This window comes from Lagopus leucura, unplaced genomic scaffold, assembly GCF_019238085.1.
Source record: "Lagopus leucura isolate 7727_CA_CO unplaced genomic scaffold, USGS_WTPT01 Super-Scaffold_100001, whole genome shotgun sequence".
NCBI classification, from domain to species: domain Eukaryota; kingdom Metazoa; phylum Chordata; class Aves; order Galliformes; family Phasianidae; genus Lagopus; species Lagopus leucura.
This window is the reverse complement of record NW_024962262.1, coordinates 4998056-5024994: the sequence shown is the minus strand read 5'-3', so window position 1 is coordinate 5024994 and position 26939 is coordinate 4998056. Positions and strand designations below refer to the sequence as shown.

Genomic DNA, 26939 nt, shown 5'->3' with positions numbered 1-26939 from the left:
TAGCTCCTTTGATTTCATTTTAAGTATCCTATAAAATGTCTTTAAATAGTAATCTTATCTTTCCTGGAATCTAAAATTGAAATGCAATTTAATAATTTCTAGACAGAGAAAACAATGTATACGAACATTCTCGAAGTTAAAGAACTATTTTAACTTTTTAAACAACAAAAAAAAAAGATTATGTTTCTAAAAGCTGTAACCAACTTTTTTAAGCATAAGAATAATCATAAGCAATTACAATAGCTCAACCTCACTGACTAGTTTCAAAAAACCTCACTAATTAAAAAGAATATTCAAAATAATAATCAAGTCATTTTTTTAATACTTTATTATCAAACGTAAATTCACATGGCTTGCCCACTATTAGAGGGTTGCCAGTAATAAATCAGTAATAAAAAAGTAATAAATTTAAATTCATTAAAAGACATCTACATAGTTTCTATAAAAAATGTGTAATATGGTTTTACACAACACAGACATTCAGGTTTTACATAATTGCAAACAATTCTTTATATATTTATAAAAATAATTTATATATTTAAAATATCGCAATTCTAATTTGCAAAGCAAAACAATTACTCTTTATTCACTTACCAGGACTGTATTATATCTGTCCTCCAAGTCAGTGATAAACGAAGGAAATGCTGGTTTTGCCAGCTAGTTCAGAACAAACAAAACCTTAGCCCTGGGCTCTTAGCAAGAAAATGGAAAGTTTTCTTTGTTTTGTTTTTTTAAGCAGTAGATGTTATAAACACCTACACTTCAGCCAGTCACCAAGGCTCCCTTTAGAGTCAATGAACAGAAACACACACTCCTAGGTGGCCATCTAGCTTGTGTTACAGCAGGTAGCAAACACTGGCCTGTTAAGGCATATTGCTCAAGCTCTAAATAAAATGAAGTTACTGAGGTGGAGGGGCAAATCACATAAGTTTTCAAATATCCAGCACTCAAGCATTTGATTCCGGGAAATTACTTAAGACATTTGAACATGATGCTCAAAACGTACTAAATATATTGAGAAACAACGTCCAAGATCGTTTGCAAAGTATCTTTTGGTGGTCAAAGTCAGACAGCCACAACAGAATTTAGATTAATTTCTTGGGGCTCTACAAATCAAATATTAACCACTTAAATCAGCCACTGACATAGGTCTTATGTAGCATGCTTTTCTCAGTATGAGTCAAGCGCTCCATAGGCTGCTCATCTCTCTCTGCTGACTATAGAGGGAGCCTGGATGCCTAGATTTTAAGACAGTTCAGGTCATATTAGACAAAAACCTCCCCATTGCCAGCATTACTTATCAACATTTGCACAGACATACATTACAAAGAATTACAAAGATAGAAATCATAATCAACAGTAAATGATTAATATTCAAAGCAAAGCAAAGTCTCTTTCAATTAATGCCAGTTATGTCTGAAATATTAACCGGGAAAAAAACAAGTCAGTCCATTTTCATAATCTGTTGTAGCAAGCGGTCTAATTGCTGATTCTTTCTTGGGGAAAAGAGAATGTCAGAAAAGATTCTTCATTAGTATTTGAGCTTTATGTTATTCGAGCTTTCTCTTTGCTTCCATTTTGTACTAATTAATTTCAAAATTCTTTAGCATTAGAAGCAGTGGTCCTTTTAGCATACTTTTGTATGACAGTTCATTTTCGTTTGTATATATGCTTTACATACATACAGACAAATACACACCCACACATACACAGTGCTTCAGACGAAATTTAATGAAGAAATATATGATTTTCATTCTTACTCTCCTCAGTAAGTAGGTAGACACACGTCAAGTTATTTAAATAAAACTTCCAGTGCAGTGTCTCTAGCTGGCATTAAAGAAAGGGACAGTTCAGCAATTCCATGTAGTTTTGATGCATATTAGGAAATTATCATTCTACAACTGTATTTTACTTCAAGAAAAAAAAAAAAAAAAAAAAAAAAAAAAGAGTTTGATGGGCCAACTGTGGCCATTATCTTTAAGCTTCACCTGGAGGAATAATAAAAAGCTTATTTGCCAACACGTAAATAAATTAATTAATAACCTAAATAAAGGTTATATGAAAAGCATAAGCATAAAGCATGCTGATATAATGCACATTCAAGAAAAAAGGAATTCTTGGCTACAGGAAAGTTCAGGGTCACATGGCAAATAAGAAGCAAAAGATGAAAGTCATCAGTGAAAGTAAAACCTGATAATCAGTTAGGAAAAGAAAACACTTTCTTTTTTAATGAGACAATTTGGAAAAAAAAATTAGTTCTAGTGTTTAAAAAAAAAAAGAATAAAGATAATCTTATGTCTCTTACTCCAGTCACTGTGTCTGTAAGCACAAAACTGGTAAACAGCACAGCCGGAGCTGGCACAGATGTTTGAAAACAGTCTAGTGTTCAAAAAGATTTTTCCATACAAATTGGAAAGTACCAATTCAGGGGAATTCCCAATATTATCATCATAAAATGACTTGCAAACTGAATGCATTTCAAGCTAAGAATTACTTTAACATCATGGACAAATAAATGGTGGGAATTATTCTTGTATTCAGAACTCGTTACCATGAAGGCACAAGATAAATCACCTGCAAGCCTTAGAATAATAAAAATTATTTGTTTTCAAATTTAAAGGACTATGCCTTAAGTTTCACACTTAAAGCATTCTTATGAAATTCATAAATGCTTGGAATATTTTTCAATAACAGCAGCAGTCTGATCTTGCACAGTAACAGTTAAAAAAGATCTCATATCAGCAGTGAAATATTAAGATTAATCTAGTAGTATTAGAAGATTCATTCTTATTTCACCTACTAGTTCAATTTATTCCCAATCTTATTCCCTCTCAACTCATACACAAACATTCTGCTTAAGATTTAGTTACTGCCTACCTTTCTCCTTTGAGACACACTGAGGGCAGCAAAGTCATTAAACAAGGATGAATTTGGTGAAGTTAGTGGATCTGTAAGAAAGAATGCAAGACAACACGTTACATACTCCCAATATTAAAAAGAAAGCTTACAATTTTTAATATGTTTGAATGGAAGAAATACTTTAGACAAAATTATGTTTAGCAACCACGCACAAAAATGGCAGTATCTGTTAGATTTCATGCAACAGCACAAATGAAATGGTGCTTATTAACAGAATTTATTACAGCCAATTGCTTGACACTACTTAATGTCCATCCAACATTTCAAGGCCTTTATCTCTAGCTACCTAAAATTAACTTTGGCATACCAAATAATACGGATGTTCTTTGTCACATACAAATTTCAACCACAACTAAAGATAGCAAGAGTCCACATTCTACTGGCAGCTTTTTTAATGCTTTTTCTTTGCCCCTATGCAAAATTGAAGCACCAAATACACACACACCACAACAATCACACATGCAACTTGAACACAAAAGTCCAAACTAAATATATCTATCAAATTAAGACATTAACGCCACCTGCTAAAACAGTAACGTTTTAATGAAACACTCTTCAGTATTAATACATACTCCTTTAAAGGTTAATTCTACAGATGAAGGAGAACAAAGGACTACAGACATAACAGAATTTAACGTTCCTTTCAGAACTCAGTCTGGTTTCCCTCCTTCACATGCATCAACATCACTATCTGCCCCCGTCACACAGGCAGTAGAACTCCACTGCCTTGAATAGCTAATTGTTTAGCGGCACAAAGCACAAGACCTACTGGAAATGAAACAGGAGGAAGGAAAACAAAAACAAATTTTGACTTTCAAATTAATTTTCTTAGGCATAGATATTACCATGCTTTTAAAAAAAAAGCTGTAAGCATAATATAAATAGCATTGGACACACTAATGGAATTCTACAACATCAACATTATACAGCAATTTTCAGCACAGAAAATTTTAACAGTACTCTCTTATTGAAAGAAGTTGGTTTGACAGCAACAGCTGAAATCATCTGCAGTACCTGTTATAATTTGGAAAGGAATTCTTAAAAGCATATTATGGAAGTTCAATACACTTTTCATAGTAGTTTAATGAACTCGTAGGCCTGCACTGTAGAGATGCACTATTTGGTTGAAACACATTCCCAATAACAAGAAAAACATTAGAGGTAAATTACTGCTTAAAAGGACAAAATTGAGAATCTGTTAAGATTTGTCACTTATATGATAAGTTTCACAAAAAAATGTACTCCTTTAAAACTCCTTAAAAACCTGTATATTTATTCTACAGAATAATTGCCATGAAAAGTACAATAAAAAGGAATATTACCGTGGGCTAACATAAACACTTATTTCAGCTATCAGTGCTTCATAGGGGTTATCTAAACTAGCTTCTAATTTGATGAGAGAAAACCCAATAGATAATGTTTGCAGTGGTTTTTTGTTTGTTTGTTTGTTTTTGAAATTTTCTTGTTTTGTTACTTAGGTTTTCCCCACTGCAGAAAAAGAAGGCTGAAAATGTATGAGTTCTGTAGCACTTGAACTTCAGACTACAGGAAATACTTACGTACTATACCATAGGACAAAAAGTTCTCCTGCACCTTAAATTGGATCAGAAGAGAAAACCTACCTTATGGCTCACTTTTACTAAAGCAAAATCACTTAAGCTCCTAAACATACTTTTGTATGTTGTTACTTTAAAGATACTTACCATGGCCTGCATATTGCTTGGCACTGTCATTGAGAAGGCTAGGAGAGCTGCTGCTATTTGTCATCCTCTGAAAAAATAAAAAATAAAATTGTATATAAAATAAAGCTACAGAAATTAAATGAGAGTGCTGAGAGTGGTATTTAGAAAATTTTAGAAAGAGTCATCTGTTGTTGAGAAAAGTGTTTAGTAAAATACAGTATTTCAGATGAGAACAACACAAACCAAAAATGACTATGTACTAAACCAAAACACTATTCTCTAGCTAGGGAGGCTTTACAAAACCTACAGTTATCCAACACTGTTGTGCAGGAAGAAAAGTCAGTTATTCCGTTATAATTTCCTTTAAACGTTCATTCACTGTGAACGTGTGAATCGACTCCTTCCCTTATTATACACCATCATCACCTTATGATACTTTTCTAACCAAAATACTCAAATTAGTATCACCTTAGATGGGGAGGAGGCTGTTGCTTTTGGTTTGTGGTCTTCTGTTGTTTTAAAACAAAAGAACAGGACCTTTCAGCAAAATCACATGATTCTTGTAAGCCAGCAGGATGCATGAAACCTGCTCCATATTCCACGTAGGCCCTACGTGCTTCTCCTGCACTCCTCTGGAGGTGCCACCTAGCAGCCGCCTGGACTAAGTGAAACAGTGCTGTTCTAAGAGCTCCAACTGCTTTGACACAGAAGTTAAGCAGCATCCACTTACTCCTGCTTATTGTCTTCTCTGCCTAGTCTCCCAGCTGGAGGAAAAAAAATGCACAAAGAAAAGCAGAGCAATGTCAAGAAGTGCCCTTCCATCTCCAAGTGATAGCACTTGTATTTGTTAACATACTCCTTGCAATACTTTTGGCCTACACCAGCTGGGAGTCTCCCAGCCAAATTTCAGGCCAGTATTCAGCAGTGAGAAATTTTGAGATCCTGTCAAGTAGACAGTCTGCACACAACAGCTGCTTTCGTGGGTGAGTATACACCAGCACAAACAGATCATTCCATGCCAGCTGGCCTCTGGTACCAAGGAAAGTTTCCAGGCATGTCTCATTCAGTAGTCTAGACACAGACTAAGACTCAAAACTGGTCACTGGAGCTGTTCTTCGTGCTCCCATTTTTCCACTGCCAATCCAAATGCTGGTGGCAGATGGCAAAAAGCCTACTGCATATCACATCAATGCCATTTCACCCAATTCTTGACCAGAGGGAAAAAAACAAAAAACCAGCATGCATTACTAGAAAAGGAATTTTAAGAAAGTTTTCACAAAACTTAGGTATCCTAAACAAGTATCCTATTGTTATCCTCTCAATAGCATATTCAATCAATATACTACTGTCAACTGACGTGCCAGTCTCTTCTATTGCCCTCTCTTCTACATTAGGAACTACTACTACTTTTCTGAAAGAGTGATCAAGCAGTGGAATGGGCTGCCCAGGGAGGTGGTGGAATCACCGACCCTGGAGGTGTTCAAGAAACGTTTAGATGTTGTGTTGAAGGATATACTCTAGTGAGAACTATTGATGATAGGAGGACGGGTGGACTGGATGATCTCATAGGTCTTCTCCAACCTTGGTGATTCTATGATTTGTGCTCCAATTTACAGTAAGCCCAATACCACCACTGGTTTTCCCAACAACTCTTCATTCAGTATGAGTACACAGCATGATATGAAGCAGATGAGAAATTTGAAATGAGAAACAGTATTTGCTTTATGTGCTTTTCTTATTCTGATGCCACCCATCTCACACCCGTTCAGATTGTATTCACTCTACTCCAAAATTATACTTGTGAAGTATCCCTACAGTGTATTTGCTCTTAGCATTTGATACATCCACGCTGGTCCTTTTAAGGTGTGATTTAGGAATCTAATGGAAACCTTTCAGATGTGCAAATTGTCCAGGTGTTGATTAAAATAGTGTTAATGTCTATTTCTGACACTCAGATTTTTACAACAATTTTAAGGCAAATTGTAATGGTCTGTCATAATGGTGATACATAAGATATTGACATCTAGGCTGGTACCAAAAATTGTTGAGATGTGGCTTAAATTGGGAACCAAGCTCTTCTCTGTGATCAATATTTTTCGTCTTCAAGTAGAGGAATTAAACATTCAATCACCAGGCTTGCAACGTGAATGCGACTGCAGTGATGAAAATCAGCACTGATATGATCAATAAAAACATAGCATGCACACTGGAGACACTGCAACAAACACTTTGTTCAGTATCCTAATAGCGCTGTGCAAAGAACTTACTGAACCTACGGATGTCAAAACGCTTGTTCAAGGTGTAAACATTTCATATGAACCATGGTTCCAAAAATCAGCTTTCTGATCTTGGACAACTCTTGCTCTAATAATTACTTGTGAGCTCCATCTTGAATGAGGTAAAAAACTCCACGTCAACAGCCGCTTCCTTTAATTTTTCATCTTTCTCACCATTTATTACACATGCACAAGCTTCTTAGCATTATTCATGGAAGTCCTACACATAGTCACGTAAAGGACTTTAAAGATGTTTTAATATCAAAGATTTCCACCACACCCAAAAGCATTTAGTCTTAATTAAGCTTGTTTCTGTACCTCATTTTTACCAAGTCCACATGTGAATACCTTAAACAACAAATAAATTAAAAACTACAGCAAGCATTATTTGTTATTTACATTTTCTGGACAACATGGTTTTTATTTCCAAATAACACTCCTTCATCTCTTAGTAGCATTCAACTATTTTTCATACAAATTCAATTTCAAGAATAATCCAAGCACAAGAAACGTAAGCCGAAAAGAAAGGTCCAGAAAGGTAAGAGCAATGACCACAGGCAAACTATTCATTCCTATATAGCCTGCCAGGCAAAGCAAGCACACACGTATCAGTTTCTAACCTGTATAAATACATCATGACTTTCACCACATCAAAGTTAATATGGAAAGAACTTTGGCATAACTGCGCACCGCTCCAATGTTACTCAGGTCCATAAAAATTCCTCCTCTTTGCCTGCCTGGTGCTATGATTTATTGAGGTTCCTTAAGCCGTAGTTAAAATTCAACTAGGCTGACTGGCATACATTCTGCCCCTCTCCCTTTAAAGGAACTAAAAAGTTGTTTCTGTTCACATCTCAAAAGAGAGCTGGTACAGAACAAAACTGTCACATTCAGCCCCATCCAAGGATTTCACTTGAAGCTTCAGCTTGCACTGTTGGGGCTTCTATCAGTGACAAAATACAGTTCCTTATTTCATGGGGGAAAAAAAAAAAGTTTCAGACTGCGTCAGTGCCTGAATATTCAAGCAATACAGGAGAGGGAATATGCTCATAAGTTTACCCCCTCCACACCCCCTAGAAAAGACTGTGTGAAAACATACTGTTTCAAAAATGACACTGATGTCAAAGTGAATCATTACCTCATCTAAACATAAGATAGTCTGATGGTTATTAAAGTTTTCTGTTCAGAACTGCTGCAAGATAACATGCCTTTAAAAGAAACAAGTATTATTTTGACAGACTAAGATGACAACAGCATCACTGTATAAATTCTACATTAAATTGCTATTTTGATAATATGCTTGAGGATTAGATATTTTCCCAATATCTCCTTGGTGCAGTAGGCTAGGAGAAGAATAAAATTTAAGAAAAATGGCAGCATTTTCTAAATGCACATCATCTTGCCTCTACCCTGCACTTAGACCAAGTTTGTTTTGCTTTTATTTCACTCTACCCAAAAATATATAGTTACAGAATTTTCATCGAGATAGAGAATGAATAAAGCTTTGCAGCATACAATTAGATCTAGTTTTACAATTTATGTTACAAGATATATCTTAGTTTTTGCTCTTCTCTCACAACAGTATTTAGAGATGGCATTTGTTCACTTTGTCTCCATATCCTTCATCTTAACCCTGAGAAAAGGAAGTACCTCCCTCAGAATCATTCGTTTGCTACGTATATTATCTCAAAAAACATTTTGTAGCATGTCACAAGTTATTCTCTTCACCTTAATACTCTTCTACTGGAACTGTATTTCAGAGTATTTTATTGTAATTTTCAAAATAATGTTAATTGAACTATAATAGAAGTCATCTTGCAAAAAGAATAAGATTGTCACAACCAAGCAAGCCATTGTTTAGCTGTCAAATTCTGTGATCTACAAATGGTGACACCTTTTGCTTTCGTTTCTAAGCCATTCCAAACTTGTCTTGTGTGGTTAGCATATTTGACACCACCTACAGCACATCCCACTGAACTGTTTGAACTAAAGCAACTAGATTTCTTCAAAAGGCATTATGTAAACATAGCATAATTTCATATTTAAAATAGGATTTCTGTATTTCCACTCAGTCCTCAATAGTTAAAAATTGAAGACATTTACAAGCCTCTGTGCTATAAGGAGAGTTTTATTACTCAGTTCTTGGCAGATGCAACAATGGGAACAAAGGCCTTTGTGTTTACTCAGCTGCAAGGCTTTGAAGTGAGGGAGATTTCTACTTCTTAGGCTTTTCAAGAACTCTTAGTACACCAATATTAGCATGGCAAAAGCAAGATTGATTCCTCTGCATTACATGGCCTTGCCTGCTTTAGTGCTAAGGACTATTACACTCCCTTTCTTATCTTGTTTACAGCTACTACTTGATAAAATGTGCTTTTACTTTACGTGTAACCTGCAGACAAATGAAAGGCATGTAGTTATTAAGCTCATCATACCAAAACATAGAAAAACATTTCTGTGAAGCAGCATAGGTGAAGACATCTTCTGCTGTTTTGAGCTCTTACAAGCAAGTTATTCAATCAATATGATAGAAGAAATTTTGACAACAAGGTACTAGTCTGCCTACATTCTCACAGATTATTCGCATCACCTTTCATGATTCCAGCATAACACTACTGAGACTCCTTCCCACACCACAGGAATCAATCTACAGCTAGTAAAGAGGTAGTACTAATGTGGTTGGTTCAGAGAAGCACGAAGGTGAACACAGAATGACTGACCAAGCAGCCAAGCACTACAGGCATCCAGCCAGCTCCTGCCTCCTTGCTACTGGGAGAGCCAAAGGGAATGAGCTGCTTCTTGAGCCACATCTCAGAGTACCTCTTGGCTGCTTGTAAGCCAAAAGGAAAAAGAACAGCTTTGGGGACAGCATGCAGCCTATGAGCCATGTGTAGCGCAGGCCTGCTCTGTTATTAGTTAGAGATGAAGAAAACAGAAAATACATGCTTTGATAAGCTGGAAGCCAATACTGCAAATACAGTATGTAAAAGCACATGCAGATTCAGGGAAGAAAAGACATGCGAAACAGAACCGTAAAACAGGAAAATGCAAACTGATGATGACTGGAGACTATTGATCAATAGAAAACTTGTTAGAAACAATAGAAGGGACCAACAGGAGGTAATGAAAGGTTGGCTAACAGTACACAATTTTGATGCAGCCCGAAGAATAGAAGAATGAGGCAGAGTGTCCATTTTTAGAAAGGAACTACAAAGAATTAGAACAATGGCCATTTTAAAAGCCCTGCCTCTCCTTAATACTTCTCAGGATTTTTACCCTCATCTTTTTTCCACTGCAAACTGGGTATCATCATTAGCTGCACCTTTACCACTGGTCCAATCTCAATGATATGCTTCCAGATCTCTTGAAATATTCTTCATGCATCCAAATGAGATCTTGGAGTCAGAAAGATCAGTTCTGAAGAAATGTTGATCACTAGCTACCTGTAGTATTTATGCAAAGACTGCATTTCCTCAATACATCATGATACAGTTTATTTTCCTTCCTAATGCTGCTTACTTAACGTTGTATTGCATGCAAGAACATTACTGCACAATTTGGATACTAACTTAGCTTGAGGCAGTTTGGCTCTATTACACTTGAGTTATGATAACCTCACTGCACACAACCACAGTTGTTTCCATCAAACTTGTTCTGTTGGCTGTATATAACAAATGCATTCTTAAGATGAATTAGAAATAGTCTTATCAAATTTTAAATTTATCTATTGACCCCCTGGTAATAATGTTGGAAGGCATTTAGTGAATAAAGCATGGAACGTAGGATACCCTCTTAGTGAAAGAAAATGAGCATTACCCGTAACAGATCAATTATTATTATCCTCACTAGATTGAGACCAGTAAAGCCATTTCAACCAAGTCTTCTACATAGGGTCACTAACTCCACTCCTCATCTTCCAATCATATAGTTTAAATTCAATAATTCCAGTGTCTCTAGTAGAGGTAGAACTGCTATTGCTTTTTTGGTCATCTTTTTCCTTCCATGCCTCTGTAAAATGCAGACAGCTTTCTTCTTTAATAAGGAAAGCATTCCTTTACTTTAGAAAGGAAATGTAAACATTAGATACAACAAAAGCAACCTGCACGTGGAAGTGGAATGCCAACTAGGAGTCTTCAAGAAAATGATTTGAACAGCATGCAAAAGTGAGGCACAGGACTATAAGATGCACACACTTGACTGACTGTAAAAAGGATGCTCATCAGGTACACACCATGCAGCCTGTGTTCTGAACAAGTCCACCTTACAATTCTCCTACTGAAAAACTACGCAATGTTATGGGGAATACATCTCAATACATAAACTCAAGGTTCCACTGGCAAACTAGACTTACCATTTCTTAACATCTAACTGTACCTTACTTGCATTTCTTATAGCTGCATAATTATTTGCCTGTTTGTGCTATTTCACCAGTAAAAAAAATAAGTTGAAAAGTTTCCTGATAGTGCATCACCAATGTATCTATTTCTGAACTGCACAGGTCCACCACAGATGACTCAGTAACTCAGGGATGGAACACTTTCATCTGCACAAGCAAAGCAGAGGCTAATTAGACATTCTGCAGCAGATTTCAGATGTTTCACTGACAGGGAGAATGCTGAATTTGCAGTATCTTAGTTTGATTTAAGGACCCAGAAAAGAATATGCGCAAGGATTTGTCCTGCTCGTAGGCTACTGCAACTCAAGTTGGCTACATGCCACCTTGTTTCTTTGTCCGGAACTTATGCACTGCCCTCACACAAGTCCACTCTTCATTCTGTAAGTCTCTCTGCTCTTCCCCTTCACAGTTCTGTCCTCCCAGCATCTTATTTGCATCTTCAAATCAGTTTCTGTAAGCCCACTGCATGTCTCTTTGCCTTTCTACATCTCTCCATTCCAATTAACCCAGATACAGTTCTTTTTCCCCAAATAAAGACTCTCCTCTGTGCAGCTTCAATACGAAGCTGATGAAAAGGAAAAGGTAAAGGAAGATCAGCGTTCCTGCCCTGCATTCAACCAAGGCCTAGACCAGGCCAACACTGTAGCAACAGGAACGAACTCATGTTGTAACACGCCAGTGCAGGCTGTATGTTAAATTATCTAGCTCCTATGAAGGCATCCAGTTGTGCTAAATAAACCAGTTTGGAAAGTTTTATCAAGTAATGAAATCTGGGCAAATTTGCATCAGGGCAGCAAAAGATACATCCTTGATGCAACCGCTGATCTATCAGGCTTAAATCCTCTATTCCAAACTGTAAAGCACTTGTTTCATAGAAATAAAAATCAGATTTTTCCCTTGCCTTCTTCTCCAGAGGGCTGAATGACATGAGAAATCACACCACAAGTGAGTAAATTTGGCAGTTGGTCTCAACATAGAAGCTGACAGACAACCAAAACAGTATTGACAGCTTTACCTATGAAAATAAGAACTTAAACTGCATTATTTAAAGAAAGACCAAATCAACATAAAAATGCTCTTGTTTAAACTGTAGCTTAATGCCTATCACTTTTTTCAGCAATAATGCAATTTACATTCACAAGTACTTTCCTTTAGCCTCCAATAGGTAAGAGACACAGCGATATCTTCTGTTTTCTCAAAAAGAAACACAATGCCTTGACTGTAATGTCACAGGCATTAGTATTTAAAAGTTCTGTGAGCATTCACATTAGATTCATGCTCATCATATTTCTAGGGAAAATTATAAATTAAAACTTTGTGTTTAGAAAGTTGTCAGTGTTGCTGTAGAGTTCACTTTAACAACACAAAACAATGACTTCCCACTAAAGGGATAAGATACAGCCTCAGTAATACCCAAATTTGTAGTTGTACATACAATTTAAAAAAATACCTAATGCCCAGATTCATCAGTACACTCTGGGATCAGAGGTTAAGTATGCTCTTTTAAAATCATGCATCAGTAATATACGTTTCAATAATTTTGCAATTCTGTTGAATGAGAAAATCCAGTTTTCTTGAAAACATGCAGTAAGAAACAAAAAGGGAACACACCTATTTTCCACCTTTTGCTGAGTTATTTTTCAATCCATAATACACAGCCACAACTGAGATCAAAGTAAGCTCATAAGAAGAGTTTCCTTGATACAAAAGAAGAGAGTTGCTGTCAGGACTCAGTGGGAACTATTTGACTCGCACTCTCTTTCATTTACCAGAAACTAAAGCTAGTTTCTAAACCCTTGAACCTTTGACTACAGGGAGAGACTATCTTTCTCAGCTTTTAAGAGCAAGTTTGAGGGAATCACAGTACTGCATGTGTTAATTCAATCATTGTTGGTTTAGGTTTTAAATATGACATGCTGCTACCTATACCATAACTCCACTTCATGGAAACTCCTGTCAACATCTACAGAAGCAGTAAAAATAGAAAAACAGAATTTCAGATGCCTTGAATATTTAAATCAACACTGAATGCCAATAAAGACTGAGTTATAAACTTTATTTATTTTTTTTTTTCTGCTTGGCAGCTTACTGATTTCAGTTCACACTTCGCTTAAGTGACTTTTGCTTTTTGCAGTGTCTCAAAATCTTGTAAAAGACTATCAAAATTAGAAGTAAGTAAAAAAGATCGAGAAGCACAGAGTTAACATATGTAGCAATGGCCAATCAAGCAGCTGAAATGAGCACCAATAAAAACAAGCCAATTTAAAAACAACACTATTGTTTCATTTCTATTTAGAAGATTAAAGCAAGTATACGTAGCACACTCTGCAAAGTGACATGCCAGAGCAGTGCACTTTTCCTGATTCTTGGACAGTTACCCTTCTTGGTGTAATGCCAATCCAAACTAATGAAACACCATGCAACTCTCTGCTATTACCTGCATCATGGGATACTTGGATTCAGCAGGACTTCCAAATCCATTAACGCCAATGAAGCTGGTACTAAAGTAAGAATCTGTGAGACTAGCATCAGCTAACCCACCGCCATCTATTCCGGGAACTACAAGAAAAAAAAAAACAAAGGGAAAAAAGTTTCAGACAAATGTAGTTAATCATCAATTTATGTGATCACATCTTTTTAAAACATTTGAGGTGGGGGGGAGTAAAGCAATAGGAGGTTGGTAACACAATGCTTCAAGCCTATCTTCTCAGCAAAACAAATGAGAAATCTAAGTGCATAAAAAAAATTATGAAAGTTGATACTAAATGACACATACGTAGTACAGAGTTACGACATGAATGCAGAGAGGCAGAAATGTGACAGATTTTAAAAGAAACAAGGAACCTTATAAACAGTAACAAGGTAGTTAACAATAACAGGAACAAATAAACTGGAAAACGTGATTATGTAAAGAAAAATCTATGTTCTTGCATACACATCTTTGAAATGCGTGTGTCAACAAGAGTTTTTAAGGGAATGGACTTGTTCTTTTAAAATGCAGCACAGAAGATATATTTTAAAACATCTCAAGTCCTCTCACACAGCACATAAGCACTTCAAAAGCTTCCTTTGCATACTGCCATTTTCATTATCTTCTACTTCACCAAGTGGCAACTGTCATATTAGAAGTGGCTAAAGATTATTTTGGACTGAAATTAAACATTAAGGATATAACTGGAGAAATTAATCTCACTAAATTGCGTGTCTGGAAGTAATGGCCCTGACATACATGCAAGCACTGCACTTCAACTGCAAATAAATGAATTCACCACTGTGAGACTAAGGAGAACAACAAGAGCAGTCATAATTAACACAAAACACTCATGCGGTCATTACTTAGATAACAAAAGATTGTACAGTTGTATACAAGTTGCAATTCAAATTAAGCTTCTGCAAAAACACCCACAGCAAATTATAACGACACTAATCTGCATGGCCTGGCCAGCACAAGCCAACAGACATGAGTAATTGGTAGCTCTAAGGTAGGAAGGCACATATCCAACTCGGAAGAACATCCTGTACCAAAGTACCCAACTTAAACTTCTGCGTGGACTTTCAGCCAACCAGTGACACTGAAACAGCTTCCTGCCCTGAATTCTCAAGGGAAATCAGCTGGAATTTTATAGCAGAGCTAATGACATGCTGCTTATATCCCCTGCAGTCTCACCAGAATGGGAATTTCCACTCCAAAAGAGACTATATAAACCACAAAACCGTTTCCACACTACAGGTACAGCGAAGAGCAAAAGAAGTACTACAGTCAGAAGAAATCACAGGGAGGACTGGAAGACCAGAACCACGAGCAGCACCCACACTCCAGGCAGATACACTCAAAGCCTGCAGCTGTATGAACTAGCCAGCTGGGCTTAACACCAACAGCAGCACCAATGAAGAGCTGAATGGGGAGAGATCAAAAAAGCACAACACTTCCGCTGCAGTACACAGGAGCTTTGCAGTCAAAACAAGTTTGTGAAGTATCACTGCCAAAGTTACAACACTATTTGTATACTCTGAAAAAGTTGAGGAATACACCTAAGGGGCTCTAAAGATGCTAATTAGAAGTATAACATGAAAATATTAAAAAAAAAAAAAAAAATGTTTTAAGGCAGCTGGGAATAGTAAAATAAAGCTGTCTCCACCACCCATGCCCTAGTTCCTCCTTCATAATTCTGAACAGCAGCCAAACAAACTTCACAACTCCTCCTTCTCCAGCCCTAAAAAAGACAAAGTTGCTGTTCAGGTAAAAACATATCTTTTTGAATGTAAATTTTCTAAATGAGGGTAGAGAATAGAAAAATTATCACCATTGAACTACTGTGCCATGGAAATTAATGTGTGCAGAACACCAATTATTTTTCTCTTACCTGTTCTTTCAGTACCTAACTCATCCTGTGGAGGATAGCATTTTAACACAACTGTTTTCCGCCAAAGTCCTAATATGTTTCTCACAGGAAAGCTATAAGATAGCAAATCCACCTGTAGCAATAAGTAGTTTCAGGCTAGCCTGCCCACAAGTTATTTAGGGTCCACAATACTGTCTACCTATTTTAAAACTGTCTGCATTTCAGCCATTACCAGGAACTACATCTTGACTGTAAAAGACCACAAAGACCTTCAGCTTTGAGGAACAAGCATCATTTCAAGGTATACTATATGCATTGTCTTCCATTTCATCTTACATTTCCATCGAAGTTCAGAATATATCCAATTTTTAAAAAGCATGTGACTCCCCTAGATAACAGCACCAGTTATGAGATGTTCCAGTCTATTGAACACTTAACATCCAATTGGCTCAACTTCCCCAACTGCTCCTCACTACATCAGAGTGAACACAAGAACCCATTTAGCTTAATTTCTCCCTTGGACGGATACAGTTAGTACACAAAATCATTAGAACTGGAAAAAGGAAAGTAGAAAACCTTCAAGTGAAGATTTTACCATAGTTAGCAAGGCAAGAGAAAGGCCCCATTTGCATGAAATAAACCCCACAGCTCAACTGCAGTAATCCAGCAAGATGCTATAGCTACAGTCACCCATTATCCAAATAAATCACTGGAGCCAACACAGGGCAGAAGCAAGCAGGCAGGACCAGTTGCTCTTCTCCTCACCCAGATGCAGTACCCACAGTGCCAGGCAGCTCAAGCTGCAAACAGCAGCAAGTTTCCTGCAGCAATCCTAAGCTGAGCAGTGTGGAGGCCACTGCTGTACAGCACAATGTTGATCTCTTAACGCTGCTCAAATACCAGCAGCATTTGCTACACAAGCCAATCCATATCACACAAAGATGTTTCATACTACAGTCTAGGCTTTCTATTGACATGCAGGATACTCTAGATAGAAAAAGCTATTTCAGAACATGTGCCACCATCTAGCTGTGCAAAGGTTCTCAAGGCCAATGGCATGGTTATGCTGCCAGCCCCCTTGCAGGGATTCCTCAGACTGCTGCAACTGAGTGCTGACCCACCACTGAATTCTGCTGATGCTCCACCTGCTGCACTTACTCCAAGATGCATTTCAGCTATTTGCCTTCCTACACAACTAATCCAAACAGACCAGAAAAACACTTCTAGAAGAGGGACAAAGACCACAAGAATGCATTCCACAGAAAAAGTGTTGAGAAGTGAGGCTCATTTGAGCAGTGGAGCTATTGCTAAGAAAGCTGTCCTATTTTCAACAGAGTTCTTGAGAAGCAGTAAGCGTAACTACTGGCTTCAGAAGAAGCACTCGCTTCCTTAAAGTAGCTTCCCAGTTGCAGGCAGAAAGAAAATTAAGATTAACAGAAAATATGCAGCTGACATAGGTAAGAAATCCCTGCACTGGCTATAAAACCAAACAAGTGCATTCCCCACTACTCCTCTGCTGCACAAAGGACGGAAACAGCTGTTTCAGCAATTAAAACTAAACAAATACCTAAACAGCAGAGGCAGTTGTACTGGTTTTGGCACTTGGCCTTCTCCATAAGAAGTAGAAGGTGCTTATCTTCCTTCTGCCAAATAGCTGGCAAATCATAAATTCTCCCTTGCTCTTCAAAGACAGAGGCAGTTAAGAGCATTAAAGGAAAAAAAAGTCATTTATCATACGTAACCTACACAGGAGATCTTCAACCAGAAGTCTGTAGACTTCACCACAAAAGCAGTACGGTACTAAAAACAAAATGGAAAACAGAAGTCCAGAAGTTGTTCTATTCTAATGGACCTCGCATTTGATTTGTCTCCCTGGATCTCTCCTGGCATAAGCACACGCTTTGAAAATGTGCTATTAGAATGACAAATACAAGTTAGTCAAGTTTGAGTTTTCTTCTTTTATAAATCATCAATTATAACTGTAGGTAAGTTTGGACAACAATTTAACGAAAATCTGGGCTTGGCCATTCTTGTCAGGAGCGTGTTTTGAGGGAGGGAGTCAACCCTTTGAAAGGATAGATAACAGCAGGACGAGGGGAAATGGTTTCAAGTTGAGGGAGGGGGAGTTCTTTACAGAGAGAGTGGTGAGGTGCTGGAACAGACTGCCCAGCGAGGCTGTGGATGCCCCATTCCAAGAGGTGTTCAAGGCCAGATTGGATGGGGCCCTGCACAGCCTGGTCTAGTATTAAATGGGGAGGTTGGCAGCCTTGCCTGTAGCAGGGGGGTTGGAGATTCATGATCCTTGAGGTCCCTTCCAACCTTGGCCATTCTGTGATTCTGTTTTGTAACATGGTGAAGTTACATAAATTTTCAATAGACCATTCCTTGGAGAGGAACTACAGCTTCCTTATAAAGGAAGAAAGGTTGATAAAGTGCACCTGAGAAGAGATGGATTTGAGGAAGGAGGGGGGAACAGCAAGAGTTTAGTCTCCTTTTTCAGGAAACATCAAAATACAAAAATAATTATGCAAACTAAGAGTCCAGTGGTAAAATAAACGCAAACATGTTAGATAGACACAAATGAAAACAAGAAGTGTCTAAATTCCACTGATATTAAAGCTAGAGATTACATTCTAGTAATTCCAGGGGGAAAAGAAAAATATTGAGAAATCCAAAAGGTACTTTCTATATTTTACGTACTCATCCAATAACATTTTGCTTGGTGAGTAACACTGCAGCTTAATGTGACAGCTGCAATTAAAAATAAATATCATCTTACATAATTCTTCACCCACAGGATTTTAGCACAAAGTAGGCTTCCCTTCAGATGCAGGCACCAAAGAGCGGGGGGAGTAAAACAGATGGTTATTTCTGTGTTACCTATTTCAAAGATTTTCTTTTTTTCAGGCACAAAGGATTTCATCACAGCCCAGGTACTTGAGTAGTACTGTGATGAACTCAACAGGAGTGCTTTAGCGGAATCAGTGGGTTCAACACTGTTTTGTCTTATTAGCATTATCTGAATACTAATGCTATCTGAAAATGTGACATTTCCATTATTCTCATTCTGAATAGTAAACAAATACTCCACTAACCTGTACTGATTTTACAACCTTGGCATCAGCACTGATAATCCAGTGAACTGTTCTTAATGTTCTTTACAATAATGGGATAAACAGGACCAAAAATGAACAGACTGAAGTAAGACCTGAAAAGATTTTTGTTGACATATTTTTCAAAACAACTACATGAAGATGTCTGGCAAGGTAATAAAACAGATGAAATAAATCATATTGCTACACTGCCTAACAACCTTACCATAATTACTTTATGCTACAAAAGTATTTATTTACAGTGGCAATCTTGATTGGAACTCACCGAGCAGCCACAATTGCAGGCACTCTCCACCTCAACAGAGGCTGGGTAAGCTTATTCACATGTTCTCTGCACACGTGCATTCAGAGACCAAGCTGTTATCTCAGCTAGATATAAAACAGCAAAAACTACAGTGCCATACCTCCAGTGGAATTTTTAGAGTTAGCTATCCTAACACTGAGTCTAGAACAATAAAACTTTGTATACAAAGCCTGCCTACGGCAAGTCATTTAAGACTCAGAAAATTGGTTTAGCGTCCTCGAAGCAATGTGGAGTCAGAGGAACGTTTGTTTCTCTTACTCTGCACTGGCGTGTTTGTATGGGGAAATAGCCAGGTGCTAGATGTGCTTGCCCTGCTTATGTACCTCTTGAGCAGCTGCTGAGCACTGTACGTATCAGTAAATGCAGCTCAGTGGAACTGCAGAGAAAGCAGCAATATTATTGTTACTGCTTGCTACAGCAAGTAGCTTCTTCTGGTCTTATTTTACACCTCTCATCAAACACAACCGCTTTCCAGATCCAACTAATAAGCCCTGAAATAGGCAGAGTAGACAAAGACATGTGCACTAACCCCCAGGCATGAGGAGCAAGAAGTAGAAGTACACCACTGGGTTATGCTGCTGTAAATGAAAGTGTGGTCAGAGGGCAGACAGCACAAATGAATCAACCTGGCCAAAAGACAGACAGGAAGCAAAACAGTTTGGGAAATGCTGCCATATTTACAAACACTCCCACTAAGTGACGAGATACTCTTGGGTAAGCAAAGGAAAACAGTAATCTTCACCATAAAATTAAATGACTGGGTTGTCTTTAAAAATAAAGAAAGAAAGAAAGATCTCTCTTATCATAGAAGCATCTGAAAAAGCCTGAAAGAAGGTACCATCCTTTTGCACCATGAAAGCCTTTGTATTGCATCTAAGAACAGCAGGACTCTCCTTCATGGATTAAGTCCAAAAGCACAGTGATAATATAAACCCAAAACGATACTTTTGAAAAAGAGCCATCAGAAGCATTCTGTTATCAGGAGAAGCAATTGAAGCTAATGTAACTATTTCATATCAAAGCTTTCAGAACAAACATTCTCTAATAGCTTTCACTATTCTTGATGTATTGCATGAAGTTGTTCAATATATCACAATTTTTTTTTTTTTAAATATAAATTTAATTTTAACACCCTTCTTCTGGTACCTAAAATTGAACTTCCTAATATAAAAACAGCTGTATGAAATGGATGCAGATGTTCTGAAGTCCTGCCTTGGTTATTTTCAATAGGAGTGGAAAAGAGATGACAAAAAAGATAGGAAGGATCTTCCTGCCCATTTCATTAGCACTAAAACAACTGAAAGACAGAGAGAGCCTACCCACAGATGACAAGAATTTCATATCATGTAACCAGTCTGACTACAACTTCTACAGTGCATGTATTTACTATGACTTCTGTGTTTGAATTATTTCTATATCTCAATTCTCAGAGAAAAGGGAAGAGTAAGAGGCCATAAGGAAGCAAATAAAACAATACAAATCAGATCTAAACACACCATTATCTTTGAAGATCAGACAAAACAATCACATCATCAGAACTTAACTTCCAAGGGACTGATGGAACACACACAAGCACACAGCACGATCTACACCAACTCAGCTTCAATACACAGGGACTCACCATACCATTTTTCTGGCAGCATAACGTATTACATCATTACCAGAAAGCAATAGATAAGGAGAACATCAGCCACATCAGCTTACTAGCTAAATCCCTCCACTGACCCCCTTTCCAACAGCTGCCTCAAGACCAAGAGATTGCTTGGCCCCTGAGGTCCTGCAGAGCTGCTCCTCCCTGTGTTTCTCACCTCACCCTCACTTACCATTTGTCCACTTTTCCCGCAGCAGTCTAAATTTGCTTCTAGGTGATTCCTTACACAGGGAACTCTTTCTGAGCTGGTCCCCAAGGTCACTATTTTCTGTGCATTCAAATCCTTCCTGCAGGCCCACTCCTACAGTGATACCTACAAAAAATCAGTTATCTAATAACTGCTGGACAGAAACTAAGCAGGGATGCTCAGTACCTTAAAAAACATTACCAAAACTTCAAACTGTTATCATACAGATGAGCTTTGAGTTCACTCACACAAGGTCTGTGACTGTCCCCCCCCAACAAACACTCCTTCTTATTTTTGTCTTTGAAATAAGAAAACAATTGAAACTGTAACAACTGTTAAGCACTCAGATACCAACGCACAGTGGGTACTACCAGAAACAAATAATCACAAGTACTCCAGAGTATCCGTAATTCCCGGGGAATATTTTGACTTGAATTATTTCTCACACAATAAAGAAAACCTTCGAAGTATATAAATAGAGAAAAATCAGTTTCAGAAGCATGCTTTCCCCCCCCTCCCCCTAAAAAGTTTCACATGTTAACACTGCTCCTCAAAACCCCATACGATTTGTAGATTTCAGAAGTCTTTCCTTCTGTTTTTCTTTAACCCCTTCAGTAGTTCTCCATTTTCTTCCCAACTTCCACACTAAGTATTTAAAAGCTGGAGAAAAAAAATCCATCTCTATTAATTTCTGAATTTCTTGAGCTGACACACGAGACAAGACGACATGAAATTAATTCAGTAATTTTCAGTTACTCCCATGCATCTCTTAACTTGTTGGTTTTAGTCTTCAGTTCTCAGGTGTTTAACAGTCGCCAACCACCCCAAAAATCAATTCTCAGAATCATCTCCAATGCCTTAAAAACACTGAGAGTACAACATTATCAAAACTGTACTCTCTACCAGCTCCAGGAAAAGTCACCAGGAAAATTAGAAGATGAAGCATCTCTCTAATAAGAAAGTTCGGGGTAATATGGCAACCAATATAGCATCACTTACAAGGAGTACAAACAGCTCTGGAAAAGAAATTCTCAGCTCTGCACTTTAACTGCAATAGCTGCTTTCTGTATGCAAACAGGGGAAAAGAGGCTGGTATATTGCATACCATGCCATATTTACCTTTGAAGTCTGAGCTAACTGACGGTTTCCTAATACTACAAGCTACAAATACTCAAACACTACTAGAGATGATGATAAAAATCCATATTTAGAATAATCCTCACCATTGTTTTGTTGCATTAAGAAGCATAATCCAACAGATTACCTTTAATATCTATTTTTCTGAATGGCTTATCTTCCCATTTTTTCTACATCCACTACTTCATTCTGTTTAAAGAAGAATGGACTAGTAAAGGCCTACACACTTTAAATTAAAAAAAAAAAAAAAAAAAAAAAAGCAGAACATACACAAGTCTATAAGTCTTTCCACCCCAAATCTAGCCTGCTTACGGATTTAACCAAACCTAAAACATAGTTCTCACCATGCTAACTGCCAAGTAATTGCATACAGTTGTTACAGTAGCAGTCAATACCCACTACGGATACAATCAGCCTCAGAACATACAACTTACAGGGTGACAAAACAGTAATAACACTTTCAGTAGGTCAACCCAACACAACCCGAGCCTCCGTAGTTTTCTCCCCTCTTCTCACAGGCAGGCAACAAAGCCTGCACTGACAGGCTTTCTCTGTGGAGAAAGGCAGAGCAGCACTGTTGATGGAATTATCTCAGGCACATGATGGAAACACTGATCTGTTTTAAAAGCAAGTTTCCTAGATGAAGGATTTTCGTACAGAAGAAGGCTTGAAAGCCCAAGAAATAGCCAGCAGCAGCACTGTGCCCATGGTCAGCTCCTCAAGTCCCCAGCCCAGCAGCACTGGCTCGGCTGTCACAGAGCTCAGAGCACATCAGCACCAGGTAAACGGAGCACTGGCAGCAGCCACCACATATCCTATGTTTTATGGCAAAATTTACAACTGGATTTCAAAATAATGACACTTTTCCTTAGACCCTCCCACGAGCATCAGCAAGCAGCAATGCAGGCACTGAACTGCTCTTTACAGAGGTTCAAACAGAGAGACAGCAGACATGAGATGTTTCTCATGCCATCATGCCTCTCACCTGCCCTTTCCTGAGCTGCACCTTTGAACCGTATCAGTCATATCTTTCACCCTAAATGCCCAGGAACAGCAATTCTGACATCTCTGCTCTTTCTGCAGTCTTCCCAAGCAAGGCACCACTGCTGCTCCTGGTTGGCACCTGCCAACTGGACTGACACCTGGTACTTGTGCCCATTGGAAGAAACCTTGAATAAACCTTTTTCCAATGCTTCTTCTTTCTTTCCTTTATCTCTGTGATAGAGGATAGAAAGGAAAAAAAAAAAAAAAAAAAAAAAAAAAAAAAAAAAAAAAAAAAAAAAAGAAAAAAAAAAAAACTCCAAGCAGGTAATCACAAGCTGTGTTTCTTATTTTGCAGCTGACCAACTGCACACCTCATGTGGAAGACCAAACAGTCACTCCTCCAACAGAAGGAGCAGGAACAGTGCTTTGAACATCTGTGCTCCAAATGCTGTGGGGCTGAGGGTGCTACATTCTGAAAGTGGATGGGATTCATCAGCACTGGTAGTCTAGCTCCCCAAGAACAGAAACAGCCAAAGTAGTCAGGTTAAAGGCACACTGAGCTCACCACCTCAGCTCTGAGGCTAGACAACAGTTACTTGTGCAGATGAAAGCACGAGCTTGAGGCAAGGATAAGGCATGGTTTCCCAGAAGGCTCTAAACCACAGGGGGGTGGAAGATGAGTTTGACTCAAAAATGAATTTTGTGTTTTTGTTGAATTTAGTAACCTCAAACAGAGCTTTCTTCCAATGGTATCTGATGACTTTCTGACCTCCTGTCAGATGTTAGTATCTAAAACATCTATGGCATAGAACAGTTTAACCACACATTGTGTGAAGAAATATCTGTTGGTTAGCTCTGAACACGTCACCTGCTTGTTTCACTTGATAGCCTGGTACTGAAATACTTCTGCCCTGAAATACTTCTTGTCTTTTCACTGCTCTCCTCCTTACCACTCAGTGTCCCCATCACCTATGTCGTGAAATTAAGTCAGTATTTGGGGAACCTTCATGATTACCACAGAAAAACCTATAAGTAAATTAATAATCCTGTACTCAAAGCAGGATTAGAGTAACGCGCATGGTAGAATGAGGCACTGACCCACTTTTAATAATAAACAGGACTACACAGTTAATTACTCAATGAGCATTATCTGCTCCATGCACCAAATGAGGCTGGGGTCTAGCAAGAAAGAGTCAGCACACATACATGTGTACCTAAAAACTGCCACAGTGCTTCTGCATTAGGGAAGATGGGCAGTGGGACAGTACAGGCAGGCTACCTTTGGGCACTTTCTCATTCCATATTCTTCACTTCAGAATTTAGGGTTAAATGAAACCTTGTGTATTGTTTTCTACGTCCATTAAAAAAAAAAAAAAAGTTTCCATTCCATCCACTTGAAAATCATACAGCAGGACATCAGCAAGGTAAGAATTTTAAATATTAGCTTTCAGAACCTATACAGATCAACTCCAGATTTTGAGCAAATATCTTAATGAAACGAAGCAAAGCAGCCCAGAGGCAAGACTGGGCCCACTCCATGGTTCTTCACCTTTCATCACTCTCTCCCTCCTTTCTTCCTTTGCTCTTACCCTAGACAGACCCCTTCATACAAGAGACTCATTTACCAGCTCAAGCTTTTGCCTTCTGTAACTTCTTGTGAGGAGGCTTCCCCATCAGGGAATTGCCAATAACACGTTGGAGGGGTTTGTCCATTCTTGCTGCACTCACATCAGCAGCAACTGCAGAGAGTTCTACAGAGCCTTAAACCTCTGATGAGCTGAAACATACTCAAAGCATGATTTCCAAATAATTTAACTACTCAGCAACATCAACCACTGAGCACACAAGTTCTAGTTTCTTTTTTCTTATCTTTAGGACTTAAATTTTAGAATTCTTCTGTATGAGAACAAATAAAGAATATCCTTCATATGAAAGCTTTTATCCCTATGTCAGCTCTGCATCCTTTCCCCAAGACTGAAATCAGTAGCTAACAAGATTTAACTCTATATAAAAGGAAATCATTTTTTAAAAGTGCATTTCACACCTAACTCCATCCAAAAGAGAAATAGAGACGGAATCACCGGTGAATCTTTCCCATCTGTTTGTATGCTAGGAAAGAAAAGCAACAGACTTCAGTTAAAACAACTGAAGTCTGATAAAACAACTAAACAACAACTAAAGATGGCATCTTTTAACAGAAACCGTTGAGCAATCCTATGTTTCAGGGTTCTCCTGGAAGAGTGGACACAGCAATGCCACATTAAGGCAACGCACTGCCCAGCTCTCCAGCGCACAGACGTTGCTCAATGGCACGAGCTCACCACCTGGGCTCCTGACACATGTATCAAGCGCTAAGAACTTCACACAGGAAGGAAGTTCAACATCGTTACATCTGCCTTTCACACAGACACACACAAAAAGCACCTGGATATGAACACTGAGTCACTTAATGTAAACAAATACCAGCTTTATGACAGATCAATAATGCAACCAGGCTTAATGCATTCACGCAAAGAGGCATGACACTTCCCAGGCAGCTGGGCTGTGCTGAGCAAACCGAGCCGTTCCCGCAGCCGGCGCGCACACACATCGTTACAGAATCGTCATTTACAAACCGCAGGCATTTTTCTGAGCGGAATAATATTTCAACGGGGACGCTCCAAACTTCCAACTTCAGACTCAGCCGAAGTTGTCCGCACGAGGCACGACCCGGGCCGCCCCAAGGAACGGCCGTCCGAGCACCGCCTCCCCTCCGCCCACGGAGCCGGACCGGCGGGGTGCCGCAGCCACACAGACCCCCTCTGAGCCGTCCTCCCCGCAGGGTTCGGATGGAGCAGCGTACGGGGACGGCCCGGGAAGCGGCCCAGCCAGCATGGCTGTTGTTATTTGTTTCCTGTAGCACCACGGCACGCTCGGTAACCGCCTCCCCACGAACGGCGCGTCCTCCCCGTACTCACTCGCCAGCCGCGGGCCATCCAGCCCCGCGCCGCCGCCGCCGCCGCCTCCTCCTCCTCCGCCTCCCGCCCCCAGCTCGGCTTTCTTCGGCCCCACCACCGCCGCCGCCGGGCCCGGGCTGGCCCCGTGAGGCACCGGGTATCCGGGCCGGGGGGCGGCGGCCGGGGGGAGGCCGAGGGGCAGCGCGCCGAGGGGAGCGACGGGCCCTGGGCCGGCGGGGGCGGCACCGGGCTCCTCATGCAGGAACTGGCACTCCTCGCCGTAGAAGCAGGTCTTGTCCTTGGCGTAGTAGCGGCAGAACTTCAGCTTCACGGCCCCGCCGCCTCCGCCTCCTCCGGCCCCCGCCCCGCCGCCGCCGCCGCCCGCCGGCCCCGCCGCGCCGACCCCCGCCGCCGGCGGCCCCAACACCGGCGACGGCGAGGAGCAGGGCAGGCCGCTGGGGTTCATGGCAGCCGCCCCGCTGCCGGGGTCGGCACCATGGGGAAGGAGGGAGGGAGGGACGGGGCGGGGAGGAGGAGGAAGGGGCGCGGGGACCGCCGTCACCCCGGGGCTCCGGACTGCGGGAGGGGGAGGGAGAAAAGAGGGGAGGCGACTCCGCTCCGCTGGGGCGGCCCCGCGGCGGGGGGCGGCGGCACTGCTCGGAGGTCCCGGCGCCCGGGGTTGTTTATGCCATTTTCCTCTTCCTGAGCGGCTGCCCGGGCGCGCCTGCGCCGACGCGGGGCATTCTGGGAACTGCCGCCGCCGGTCGGGGCGCGGGGGCAGCGGTGGCCGCCTCGGGGCGGTGGGTGCTGCACGGCCGTCAGCCGGCCCCGGCGCGCTGCTTCCCGCCCCTCGCGGCGCACCGGGGCTCCCCTCTGCCTGAAGGGAGTCCCTCCGGCTGTGCTGCTTTTGAGAAGTGCTCTTCCCCCGAGCAGCGCTCGTGCTCTGCGAGGCTCCGCTGTGTCGCCTGCACAGTCTCTCGGGATGCTCGCAGGTTTTCCTCAGTCGCGTTG

General features: G+C 39.9%; 1 protein-coding gene across 6 annotated transcripts in view; it reads right to left on the bottom strand.

Moving 5' to 3' along the window:
• Window positions 1-26409, bottom strand: part of PAN3 (poly(A) specific ribonuclease subunit PAN3) — a 76570-nt gene extending 50161 nt beyond the window's left edge. For 5 of the 6 annotated variants that reach the window (XR_006178094.1, XM_042867044.1, XM_042867046.1 and 2 more), the window contains exons 1-5: window positions 25950-26409; window positions 13711-13832; window positions 4623-4689; window positions 2878-2948; window positions 595-657 (exon numbers count right to left, since the gene is read on the bottom strand). Coding sequence is in view for 5 of the 6 variants with exons in the window: in XM_042867044.1 (XP_042722978.1) it covers window positions 595-657; window positions 2878-2948; window positions 4623-4689; window positions 13711-13832; window positions 25950-26394 (768 nt within the window). In the remaining variant the exon portion in view is untranslated. The remainder of the gene's footprint in view (window positions 1-594; window positions 658-2877; window positions 2949-4622; window positions 4690-13710; window positions 13833-25949) is intronic. The other variant, XM_042867047.1, reaches the window with a different exon arrangement.
• Between the last annotated feature and the right edge of the window lie 530 nt (window positions 26410-26939).